Below are 13,063 nucleotides of genomic sequence, written 5' to 3'. Positions count from 1 at the left end.
TATTTTTATCGTTTTAAATGATAAATTTTGTTTAGTTTTGTTTCTTTCCATGTTGATTCATTTAACCAAAGAAGAGAATAAAACATTGAGTATGACCATATCTGTATAAATTATACAACCAGAAGAATGACTTCTGTGTTTTATGTTGGAGAAAAATAATTCACATGCACCATCTGTGTCTTTTACTTTGTTACCATTGCCGTTAACTGTGTTATATTAAGCCTTTGCATAATACTCATTTCTTATCTAGCAGGTCATTAATCATAGATATGGAACACTCTTTGTGGCAAATTTCATTTTCAGGCTGATATAAACACACGACAGCAAGCAGCCCTGTCCATTAGATGGCTCACTGCCCTAAGCAATGTTGATCCGATGCTAGCAATCACTGGGAGAAGTGGCGCTCCTAGGGCCAGTAGGCAGACAGTTCTAAATGAAGTATAACCAACAAGGAAAGGTTCATTATCATGCTGCCTATTTATGCTGAAGACAAGCATCATCGCTCATTTTAAAAACGAAAGAGTTAGGGAAGAAAGAAAGAATAGAAAAGTAGCCAGATCTTTCTAAATAGGCTTTAAAGAAAAGCAAACTTATCATCAGGAACAAGGATACTTTATCAAACTGACAAACGTTTATTTAGTCTATTAAATATAATGTGCCGTGTTAGATATTTAAGGATGCTGAGCAGAGTTGCCTTGTCCTTAACTGCATTGATATTCTAGAGACGAGATGCGAATAATGATTAGAAAGATAATCACAGACTCCACTTGTATCTGAGGACAGTGACATACCTGTATTGGGGAGGTTGGAAGGGAAGGAAATCTTAGGTTAAGAAAGGCATTACATGACAAAAAAAAAAAAAAAAAAAAATTGTGGAGCAAACCTTAAAGAATGAGTAAGATTCTAATAAGGGTAAAGGCAGTATATTTTGGAGAATTATCTAAAGCCACATTATGGGGATGAAAAAAATATAAGACTCTTTGGAGGAATGCAGAGACCAATTTGGTAAATTAAGAAGTTCAAAAAGCTGAATAATTAAAAATCTAGTTTAGGCCTAGATTATAAAGCTAAGTTAGAGAGTTTGGGTTTTATTTTTCAGAAAATAAAGAGCCATTAGTAAAAAGAAAGAAAGAAAGAAAGAAAGAAAGAAAGAAAGAAAGAAAGAAAGAAAGAAAGAAAGAAAGAAAGAAAGAAAGAAAGAAACCCAATACAATTAGTGTTTTAAGTCTGTTCGTTACCATCAATTTGTGGAAAAGAGGCATTTAAGCAAGAAAGCTAGTTCAAGGGAATATATGAAGTTTTTGGAGGTTACATAGAAGTAATGTTGAGATTCTATATTATATGCAATGAATAATTCACATAGACATTTCATTTTGTGAGATTTCTAGAATTCACACCACATTTAAGAATAAGGTAGAAAGATAATAGAAAATAAAGAAGGAGGAGTTGGAAGAAAGAAGAGGCAAAGGGAGGTAACTATGACAGGGACTGTGGTGGCAACTAAAGAATAGGCCTAATGCACTGGTAAAGAAATAATCAGAAAAGCAACAAACTAGTGAAAGTCATGAGAGTAAATGCTTGAGCAGTGAATATTCATAGGCCCCTCACACATCAGTATTGAACCTTTCTCAGATTTTCTCATTATTACTTTTACTGTGGAGTTCATAAACCAAGGATATATCACCTTGAAATCTCAATGTGCAAAATAATGACACCATTCATGATAAAATACCTGGCGATAATTTCTCGAGATTTTATTTTGAGTACAACAATACAAAACTGAGCAGTACTTAGTCGCTTTTATTCCTCTAATTGTCAGTGAGACACTGACATATATATACATACATCTATGCATATGTGGATGTATGAATAATGTATATATACATATATATTTTAATTTATAAAAATAAACATTTTTCAGTGTCTCATCTATATATTGGTATATAGATAATGAATAGGAAATCCAAATAGGCTAGTAGAGTGACATGTTCATATTACAATGTGAAACCAACAGCTCATGCAAAGTCAAGCCATTGGCATCTGAAGATTCCACAGGATCTGACACTGAGGGCCTGCAAATGTCCCTCTCATAAGCTATGGAACTGCATGGTTGGCTTCAGAAGTAAAATGTGGTTGGATCCTGCAATCTTCTGGCAGTTTATCGAGAGGTACTGTGCACAGTGGAAAATAGAAGGGAATAGAGCCATAAAGAAAGACTTTATTTATTGGATTCGGAGAGTCCAGCAAAGACTAGAAATAACCACAGATGAAGCTAATATAATGTCACTTCATTCATGAGGTGAAAAAGAGCACAGAAAGTTTCTACTGACCAGAATCTTCTTGTTCCCAAATGACACAGACAGGGAGAGAATAAAGTGAGGTGGAGAGAGAAGGCTTGTGGGAAAGGAAATGGCAGACCCTTCTGATATTTGCTGGACCACTGAGAACATGCAATAATATTAATAGTGAAAATGACAACCAGTATAAAAGTCAGATGGCTTGTAGTCACTCAGAAAACTAGAAACTGGATAAGTGAAAATCTTCGAGTTTCAATAGAAATAAATAGAAAATGTTATTATATTAAAATTATTATTTCATATTTACATTTAGGATTAACATCAAGAAAAGTATTATCAGAAGGTACAATGGCATATTCTATAGCACAAAGTCTAATTTTGCATGAAAAGGAAAAGACTTAAAAGGGAACTGAAAAAGGTTACTAATTTGGTTAGCATGAAAAAAAAAATGTATTTAAACACTTAACATGCATTACCACATCTAATACCTTTTAAATCAGCCTACAGAGGATATGTAACCCCAAGGAGCTTTGAAGAAATAGACTAGGAATGTGAAATGAACTCCATGTACAAGTAGATTGATATATGCTCCTGCCTTTTGTGTCTCACTTTGTTTATAAGACTAATGAAAACTTTTGCAAGATTTTTCACAAACAGATTGGTTTTAAAGCATTTGTCAAAATTCTGTTTGGTCCATTTTAGACTTGGGGAGAAGTGAACTCATGCTAGTACAAGTTTTCAAAAAGAAATTTGTCCTAAAAGAAAATAAAGCTTGATTAAACCTTGCTAGTGGGTTTATGAATTATAATGTATACATTACTATCATTGCAATATTTTTAATACTCATTTATAATTTGGGAAAAATTAAAAATACAAAAAGTTGAAGAATAATAAAATAGTCATGTGCACACCACCACATGGGGCTCACATATTTATTTTAAATAAAAAATGAATTATTTCACATACACTTCTGAGGTCAGAATGCAACTTTAAAATGTGATAAGAAGACATTGTTTTCTAGTTTAATTGTTAAATGGTGTCTTAGATTAGATGATATAGTGTGCTATCATTATAGAGTAATTTCCACTTCAGCTTATTTCTTTCATAAGCAGTCATAACCACTGTTCTGTAATTATTATACTCTCATTCAATCTTTTGTATTCACTACATATATATATATAGATTATATATATATATGCAATAAAAATGCATATGCCATTATTTTCTATCTTAATTCACTCACAGGACATATTACCCATATCTTTTTCTTAAGAAAAAAATCATTAACCATTGTGTTTTCAAACATTTTTCATGTTGAAAGATTCAGGTCTAGTTAATTTATTTTAAATGCCCTATAATATTTTATTATATTAAAATAGTCATTTTTATTAATTAATCCTATACAGACTTTTAAATTATTTCTTTGTTTCTACTCCTACAAAGAATAGTAAGACCTGTTTTTTTGTGTGCTTTTTTTTGCTAATATTTGAGAATTTCTGCAGAGAGAGTCCTAGTTAAACCACCCTCCCTAAGTTTAGAAGATATTGCCAAATTATTCTTCTCATTACTTAGAACAACAGAACTCGGTAGTATAGATATGTTTTTCCGGCCCTGAAGAAAACTTTATTTTGACATCAAGCTCCACCACTAACTAGCTATGTGACCTTGGACCCATCACTAACTTCTTTGCATCAATTTCCTTACCTCTAAAAAGGAAGATGATTTTCATACCCAAGTAACAAGTTTCTTAGAGGATTGGATGGATGAGTGAGTAGGTATAAAGTGCCAAGAACAGCAGCAAACACATAGCAAGTGTAAGCCATTATTATTATTATTAAATTAGCTGATAAAGTTACCAATATTTCATGTGTAATATATGACCTTATTGTTTGAAATAACATTTCTCTGGTTACCAGAGAGTTTCTGCATCTTTTCTTGTATTTATAGGTCATTCTTTTTCATTTACATTTTTTCCCAATTTTCTCTTTTATTTCCAGTTTATTCTTATTGATTAGTAAGAGTCATTTATAAAATATTGATAATTTCATGATTATACACACAGCTTCTTTGCTTCTCTGTTTCGCTTTGACTTTTTATTTTATTGTATGTATAGTGTTTGTGATTGCTTGGGAGTTGTTAAATGTAGTGTTGTGAGGTCGACCCGTCATTATCATGTAATTTGTGACTGTTATTTCCTTTCCCAAATCATGAAAGTACTATTCTGTATACTTCTCTAAATGATTTAAGCTTTGCTGTTCATATTTGGGATTTGGGACTTGAATTCATCTGTAATTTATTTTTACACATGGCCTGGGGTAGAAGTCAGCGTTTCTTTCCATTACAAAGACGTGATTAATTTTCTCAATACCACCCTTTACTACTGATAAGTGGTGCAGAACCTTGTCACGCACCAAGTCCCCACCCATGCATGGGCTGGAGTTAGTTCTGTAGTGTGTTCTAATGATCTTTTGTCATAGTGTCTGCACTGGAACAACACCGTTTAATGACTCTGGCTTTTTAAAGTTTTTATCAAGATATAATGCATATGAGAAAGTGCTTATTTCTTAATGTATAGACTAATAAAAGTCTATGACCACTCAGATGCAAAACATTGCCAGCACTCCAGAAGCCACATTTTTGCTCCTTACCAGTCACTAACACCTTGCCCAAGGCTCCACCAACGTGCCTTCTAAAAGCGTAGATTAGTTTTACCTGTTTTTGTACTTTACGTAAATAGAATATTTTAGTATGTTCTGTTATATATCTGATAGATTCCACTTGACATTATGTTTGTGAGATTTATCTAACTATTTCTTATAGCTATAGATCATTATACTTTTAAACATTCTTTTTCCCTATAATTTTAAATACCTTCAACCTTATGGAAGATTTGCAGATAAGTAGTACAAACGACTTTTCTTCAACTATTTCAAATAATTTGATTGTATGTTGTCCCATCAACCCTGAAGACTGTGCATTTCTTGCAAACAAAAGCATTTTCCTATCTAACCTCTATAGAACTATCAAAAATAGGAAATCACTACTGCTGCACTGCTATCATCTAATCAGGAGGCCCATTCAAGTCTTTCCCACGTCCCATCCAGGCCAGCATCATAGGGTACACTGAAGCGCTCGGCTCTTGAATCTTCAGTCGGAAGCAGTTCTTCAGTCTTCTCTTGAACTTCCCAAACTTGACAGTTTTGAAGTTATGGGCCAGTTATTCTGTAAAGTAAAAATTGTTTGTCTGATATTTCTTCATGTCTCAGAAGTCTTCCTGTCATTTTGTTTTTATTCAAATGTAGCAGGATTCACTAGAATTCAAAAAGACTTAAAAATACTGGCACTGAATCACCATGGCAATCATCATAAATCACTGTCACTGAAATTAAGTTAATTAAATTTTGTTTTTCTGAGAAATTTATAAAATCATATGTGTTCCAGCTGCTTCTTATTCAAATTAAAAATCCTTTCTTTTATGTTACTGAAATTAAATGTTGCTGAGAGAAATTGTATTCGATGTAAATTATCAGTTTCAGCTTACTTAATGTATATTAAAACTAGATTTTTGTGAGTTGCTCTCTTTAAAGACAGCAGAATTATTTAAAGTCTGTGAAACTAGTATTGAAGAATCAAACCTAAGCTTCCATTTTATCATTATGAATGCTTAAAATGTACTGTGAAGGGCATAATTTTACGAATGTTTTGTATTTACAAATGAGATTCAAAATTAGAGATAAATTTGCTTTTGTGTTTTGGAAATAAGTCAGTTGAGTCATAAGGCAAAGTATCCTGAAGCCTCTTCACAAATTTCTGTCTTCGTGCTGCACTCTGTTTTAGGTCTCCCAGCTCTACCTGAGCAGCATGGGGCAGCCATGCTCCTCTCTGCCACCTCACATTTTCTCCTGTGCAGAGAGAGCATTTCACCAGCTTTTCCAGGAGCAGAGACCCCAGTGCTTCATTCTCAGGTAACTCACCCCTCACTCCATCCCTGATGCTCAGTTTTTCCTTGGGGGCTTGGTGGTAAAATTGTCCTCATTTCTTATGGTTTACATTTATTTACTTGCTCAGTAGTTTGTAGTCCAATATATCTTTGCAATAAGTACATTTGACCTGTTACAAAGGAAAAATATCTTTGTTGTTAGAAATAGCTCCAAGTGTGGCTGAATCAATATCTATAAACTTAACCTGAAACTCAGTTCATTTTGAAGATTTACGACTTAGAACAAGAGTACCTTTGCATTCAAAACTTAGAACACAGGGGGAAAGAAAGGTACCCAATATCAGTGAACCCATCCCACTGTTCTCCAAAATGTGGTGCTGCCCCAAAATCAAAATACAATAATTACTTTGCAAATATGGGTTCTCCCACCTGCTTCTAGGTATTTACCTTTGCTCATTTTTCACCGGAATTATGCACTCAAAGTAATTTTTTATTGAAATGTAGTGGTAGCATTAGCTCAAAAATATCAAGTAGTTTAGGAGGATGATTTATATTAGAGCAAAAATTTTTCACGCACCCTCAAAAAAGTACCACAAGAAGAAGAGTGAAATGTGATTATGTATTGATAGAAGATTAAATAAATATTTAGGTATTAAAATAATATCTGCATTGAGGATTATGTTTTACATTAAGAGACATCTCCACAAGAGGGCGCTTCTATAAATTCTCATGGCTTTGCCTGAGTTATCACACGTAGTGTTGGTTGAAAACTGAATCTGTCAATAAACCAATGCACAACAAGTCAAAGTGAAATGAAAGAGTGTAAAATGGAGACCTGGATAGAACCTAAAAGCTATTTAAATATTTAAATAAGCATTATTTATATACTTTTACATTATTAATTTGATCAAAAATTTCATGGAGAGTCAGAGAGGTGGCTTGCAAACTTTAGTGTTCTGGTTTCTAAAATGGCAAGGAAGTAGTTGTTTTCAGACTTGTTCTGAAGTGTCACCAGGGTAAGAGAGGTACTGGAGAGTGGCCCTATCCACTCTTGAGTCAAGCAACTCTGTTATTATCTGCATTATCTATTGCCTTTTCTGGCCTTACTTAGAAAAAAAGGGAAACATTTTATAAAAACAGCAATTGCGGGGAGTGTATTGTAGTGTTGACAAATAACAACTAATATTTACTGAAAAATTACTAAGTGCTAGGCCCTTCACTAGATGCTTTACGTGTATTATTTGTTGCTTTGGCAACCTTATGATATATGTATTATTATTGTTATTACTACCACTATTTTATATATCGGATGACTGAGTATTAGAAGAGTTAACTGATTAGTCCAGAGCCTCATAAATAGTAAATAGTGAATTTGGGATGTGAGCCCAACAGTGTGAATTAGTAAATGGTTATTAATTAGTTGAAGGTCCAGGTAGATGGCTTATCTGGGATGTGAGTCCAAGAGGCTGGCTTCTGAGCCTGGATGAAGCTTAAACTTGAGCAATACTTGAAAAAGGAAAATGATATTTTCAAGATTTCTCCCTGAGTAAATGTAAGTAAAAATCAGATAAAAAAAGGTTTATGAAACGTCTAATCATCTTGCTGGGTTATACAGAATTTTTGTAACAACAAACGTAATTGTAGAAATTAAGTTTCCATCATGATATACCTAGATTGTTTTTGCTGTAAAATTAGGTTAAAAGAAAAGGGTTTAAACCCAGAAAAGGAGCTGCTTGTGCAGGTCGCTGTCACCTGCTCTGCTGAGGATGCTAGGGTGGTTGTTCTAAAAGTAGTTAAAATGTTTATGATCGACACAAGTGAGGAGAATAGAAGAATTCATTAACTTGAGAATTGAATAAAATAATTAAATTTCATCTTCTTTTCTGACAAATATTCTTTAAACAAATTTACCAGAACAAATGTTCAAGGGAGAAACCTGAGAAAGCACTGGTAAAGAGCTTTATATATGTATTTTAAAATTGCCTAATAGGTAAAATGCTTTTTATGAATATTCTGTTTGGATGCAGTAAAATATTTATTTTACGTCAGATCACTTTGGTATTGTCATTATTGTATTGGAATTTTATGCTAACCCTATATTGTCTAGTTTCAGGAATATAATAATAGTAATTATCTATAGAAATTAGGTAAATTATGAAATATGCCTGAAAAATATCAAAATATCATCATTAAAAATAACACGTTTTATTAGTGCTTGTTCCTGGCAGAGGTTGTGTTATATTCACTTGTAGTCTCGGCATCTAAAATATCATGGAGTACATAACATAGTATACATTTGCTAAATATTTTGAATGATGAATCAAATTGAAAAGTTTAGTGATACCATAAACTAATTAAAAGTTATGTTATTCTTCACCACCTTTGTGTGTGAAAATAATCTGTGGTTATTTAATTTTTTACTACATTCACCTAAACAGTAAATGTGTGCTTTCTCCTCATTTTATTTCAGTGGAGAAAGAGGATCTGGAAAGTCTGAAGCCAGCAAACAAATAATGAGACACCTAACCTGTAGATCTAGCACCAGCAGGTCTATATTCGATTCCAAATTTAAACATGTAAGTGCCTTATTTGGCTTGGAAAATATGTTGAGCCAATGAAATGTTCTTTACAAATAAAGGATGACATCATAATAGACCATTAGTTTGACCCTGAGTTGGTCAAAATTTGTGGAAATGAAAGATATTAAGGCTTGGTATATTGTTCAAGTGAACTTCTATTTTCTCATATATATTAAAAAATATTTTGAACATACTCCTTTTTTTTTCATGTTTGTTCAGAACAGCAGGTTTGGAAACATGTAATATAGTTAGAGATTGTTCCTGCTCATCTAGAAAGTGCACTTGTGTGTGTGGCACATTTGGGCAGGGGCTGACCAGGCAAGCAACTTTCGTGGTCGATCACTGAGAGCTGATAATAAAGTTTCAGTATAGGTGAAAGAATTGACAATAGTAAACCTTAAGGACATTGATGAGCAGGAAATAAAACTTCAAAAGTGATTTTTAAATTCTTTTCAGTAATGCTTTTACTTGAGGACTCCTTATCCTACTACTTTATTTACCTAAAATACTATCAGGATTCAAGGAGGAAGAAGACCTATTAGCAGCTCAGATAAAGGTCACAAATTTCACACAAAAAAACTCAGAAATATTATGAAATTTTACGCAAAGAGACACACACAGGTACTTGTCCATAGACTGATTCATTTGTACACGGTTCTAGCAAGTTTTGTTAACAGGTTTTTTTTTCCCTATCACAGACTATTATTGGAAGGGTTACTAGAAAACTCTTGCTATTGAACATGCATGCAAGAGGGAACCTCTGTGGTAGAGAACAGACAAAAAGATGATAATAATCAAAGAAAAATAATCATAACTCAGAAGTGTACTGCTCCGGAGCCTTTACTTACAAAGCTAATTCTCCACACTTTAGCGTTTCTATAGGAATATCACCTTAGAGTAATTTAAGTTTCTTGATGATTCTTCTAAGATTGAGACAAAAGTTCTATTATTTTAGAGGACTCAAGGATTCTACACTATCCCCTTGCTTATAACCACTGGCCCTATGATTCGGTCCCATTCACATGCTCTCACTTCCCATCCTAATCACATCCCTCTGCTCCTTAAGATGCAGACCTGCCTGTCCAATAGCCTTTCTGGACATCCCACAGTGTGCCTCAAAGACATCTAGAATTTAATTTGTCATCTTCCTTATCACCAGAATTTTCCAGGTGACCCGTCACAATAAATGGCACAATCACTTTAATTTCTGCAGCCAGAAACCTGAAATTCACATTGACTCCAACCTCTCTGCCTCCTGTTCACTCACAATATCCTGTTAACCCTAGCTCTTTAGCCAAACCTAATTTTTTAGGTCCAAGATCATCACTGTCATTGAGACCATCATCTTCTTTCTTCACATTTTCTTGAACAGTCTCCTAATGTGTTTCCTTGCATCTCCCATTTTCAATCGTCTTCTGATGCGGGTACACATAGCCAGTCTCAGCTGACAGGGCAGTTCTGCTCCCCAGCGTCAATCAGAGCGCAGTTTCTTTCATTCTCTTTGTTCTGTCTTTCCCAGGGCACCTATCCCTGCCTCCATGGTGAGGCATCTGTATTCCATTCAGCTCAGGGGAAGGGAACAGGAAGCACAAGTGCAGGGAGGTGGCTGATTTTGTTAGTAGGAGGTGTGTGTGTGGCTTCTGCTCACAATGACAGTCTTGGACTCAGTCAATAAGCTGTGCAGTTAGAACTTGTATCTAAAGAGGCAGCCGAGTGCTTAGCTGATACTATTAGATGGAAGGAGAGGAGAACTGATTTTGGTGAAACACTAGCAGCCTGTATCACAACAACACCCTTGCTCAAAACTGCATGACTATTCCCTGGAGATCAAATCCAGTAAATCAGCATGGCTCAGCAATTTTCAGGGTGGTGTCATTTAATTCACTAGCCTCATAGAAGAATTACTTCTCTTGTTCTTGCTGAAGCCATTTTTGTACACATATCCCTCTCTATCTCTCTCAAACTGGGCCGTGATGTCTCATGGGTTATTTCATTATTCAACAAATATCTTAAGTAGCTTCCATGTACATGTCCCTTGAATTCAGAGACACTGTCTTACAGCCTGCCACATCATAGGACTCAGTTTCTATGTGGTGAATGAATGAATACATGAATACAGTACAGTACATAGAAAACAGTTATCTCAAGTTACCTAATTAACTTACCCTAGTGTATCAAATAAATTTAATATGGATAAACCGTTTGTATAACATCAGAGCCCTATAAATGTGTGTGTGCATGTGTGTGTGTGTGTGTGAGAGAGAGAGAGAGAGAGAGAGAGAGATACAGAGATACAGAGATACAGAGTGTTTATAGAACCAACATTGTCATTTTTTGTTCTGTCTTGTCTACCTTTAGTTAGTGGAAATTTTCTTTCTTCCTCTTCTTCTTTTGTAATAATCATTATTTTTTTTTGGTCAAGATTAGGGAAGATATATTTGTTAAAAATTGAATTACCTCTTCAGGACAAAAAAAAACCCATTAAATTTATTTATATGAAAAGTTATATTTTATTTTTTACACACATAATAAGTTTTGTTCAAAATAAATCAACATTCTCTGTTTAACATGCAAGACAATGATATCCCTATATGCTACATCATTTATTTGACAAAAAAATAAGTACATTATACACATTATAGGCCATGCTGTACTAGTACCCTCTCTCGGCATGTATTAAAAAGTGAAGTTTGCAAATATAATGATGCATAGTCACAACTTTACAAAGCTTTCTCCTCCAGAATCTCTTGCATGCAGGCCTCACTACACACTTCTTTGCAGAAATTCACTTGAGCTTCATTCGGCAATTTTATATTTGAAATATCATTACATTGGAATAAACACAGTTGCTGTTTTCTTAGATCATTTTCTAAAATAATGCCATCTAAAGGTTTATACATTAAAAAATCTAGAAAATTATCACACAGTGAATATTGTGTTATTTATGTTAGTTTTTGTGTCATCTGCCTTTTTGACCTTGCGGCTACAGGTCAGAGTTATTTCTGCCATGGTAATGTCTACATGGAATGTTCTGGAAATTTTAGTATTGGAGTTCTCATTTAGAAATGAGAAGAACTTATATTTAATCAGTGTATTAATTTTATTTCCTTATATTTTCTACTTTTGATTAAGAAGGCCTTAAATCTGCCTTTATGGATTCCCACACTTATGACTGATTCTAGAGATTATTTTCTTTATGAGGAATATTTAATAAATAAATTCTGCAATGTATCCATGGTATCATGTGTTCATTAATGACTTTAATTCATAATCATTTATTAAGCTCAAATTATATTGAGCACTTGCATTATTCTACAGCAGTGTTCAAGATAAATTATCATTTTGGGTCAACTGGAAAAGAATAACATAAATTATCTTCTTTGTTCAGATATTGTAATATACTGACTACTGACAGTTAAGAATTGGAGAATTTATAAAACAACAGTTATAAAATAGACTCAGGTTAACTAATAGAATAACAGGAACTATTAGCTTAATTGTAATGACAAGGAAGAGTAGTCCCCAGTGTAAATTATAGACTAAAACGATTATTAAAATGACCTTTGAGAAAGAGCAAGGCTATGTAATTTCTAAAATGCACTCTAGATTACCTTATTTAAATTGGTTTTGCATTTTAGCTTAAGCGAATACATTTCTTTGGATAAGATAGATCTAACTCTTCCAAAATTAATTAACATAAGGAATCAATATTATAATGTCAATGCAAATTTCAAGTAAAACTTTCTAATTCATATTTTCTGTTTTATTCGTTCTTCAAGGAAAATTAAGAATTTCCTAAGTAAATGATTTCTAGTCTCATGAAATAATCTTTCCCAGGTTTGAGTATGGCTTAAACTTCATGTCAATTGTCCCTTTTTTGTTTTACTTTAAATTATCATCTGCATGAATATCATTCAGTGTCCAAGACATTCTTGAAAATTGCCAGCCACAGTTTTTGCACAGCATCCAAGTCTATATCCAAGAATTAAATACAAGCATTGGATAAATTTATGAAGTGACTAAATCCTTACAACATCATGGGTTTATTGAAATTATATACATTTAAGAGACAAAAATTGTACTTGCTGTGTGAAAGAAAAACCTAATTAAGGAGATCGGTAAAAAAAAAAAAAAAAAGGAGCATCTTTAACATAAGGAGCTATTCAGTAGAAAGGTAGAAATTAGTGCAAGATGAGACAAAAGAAACCTTCGTTAGGCGCCCGGAGAGGAGTGAGCGAGCTGAATGA

At 33.6% G+C, this 13,063-nt stretch overlaps 1 protein-coding gene across 6 annotated transcripts in view; it reads left to right on the top strand.

Annotated features, from left to right (window-relative positions):
• The window catches only part of MYO16 (myosin XVI), a 499,709-nt gene that overhangs the window by 241,132 nt on the left and 245,514 nt on the right, over positions 1–13,063 (top strand). For all 6 annotated transcript variants that reach the window (XM_016145252.2, XM_016145250.2, XM_016145255.2 and 3 more), the window contains 2 exons: positions 6,135–6,262; positions 8,708–8,813. In XM_016145252.2, coding sequence (XP_016000738.2) covers positions 6,135–6,262; positions 8,708–8,813 — 234 coding nt within the window. The remainder of the gene's footprint in view (positions 1–6,134; positions 6,263–8,707; positions 8,814–13,063) is intronic.

The sequence above is a fragment of the Rousettus aegyptiacus genome, unplaced genomic scaffold (genome assembly GCF_014176215.1).
Source record: "Rousettus aegyptiacus isolate mRouAeg1 unplaced genomic scaffold, mRouAeg1.p scaffold_m13_p_11, whole genome shotgun sequence".
NCBI lineage: Eukaryota > Metazoa > Chordata > Mammalia > Chiroptera > Pteropodidae > Rousettus > Rousettus aegyptiacus.
Note: the sequence above shows the minus strand (reverse complement) of the source record. Positions and strands in the feature narration are given on the sequence as shown.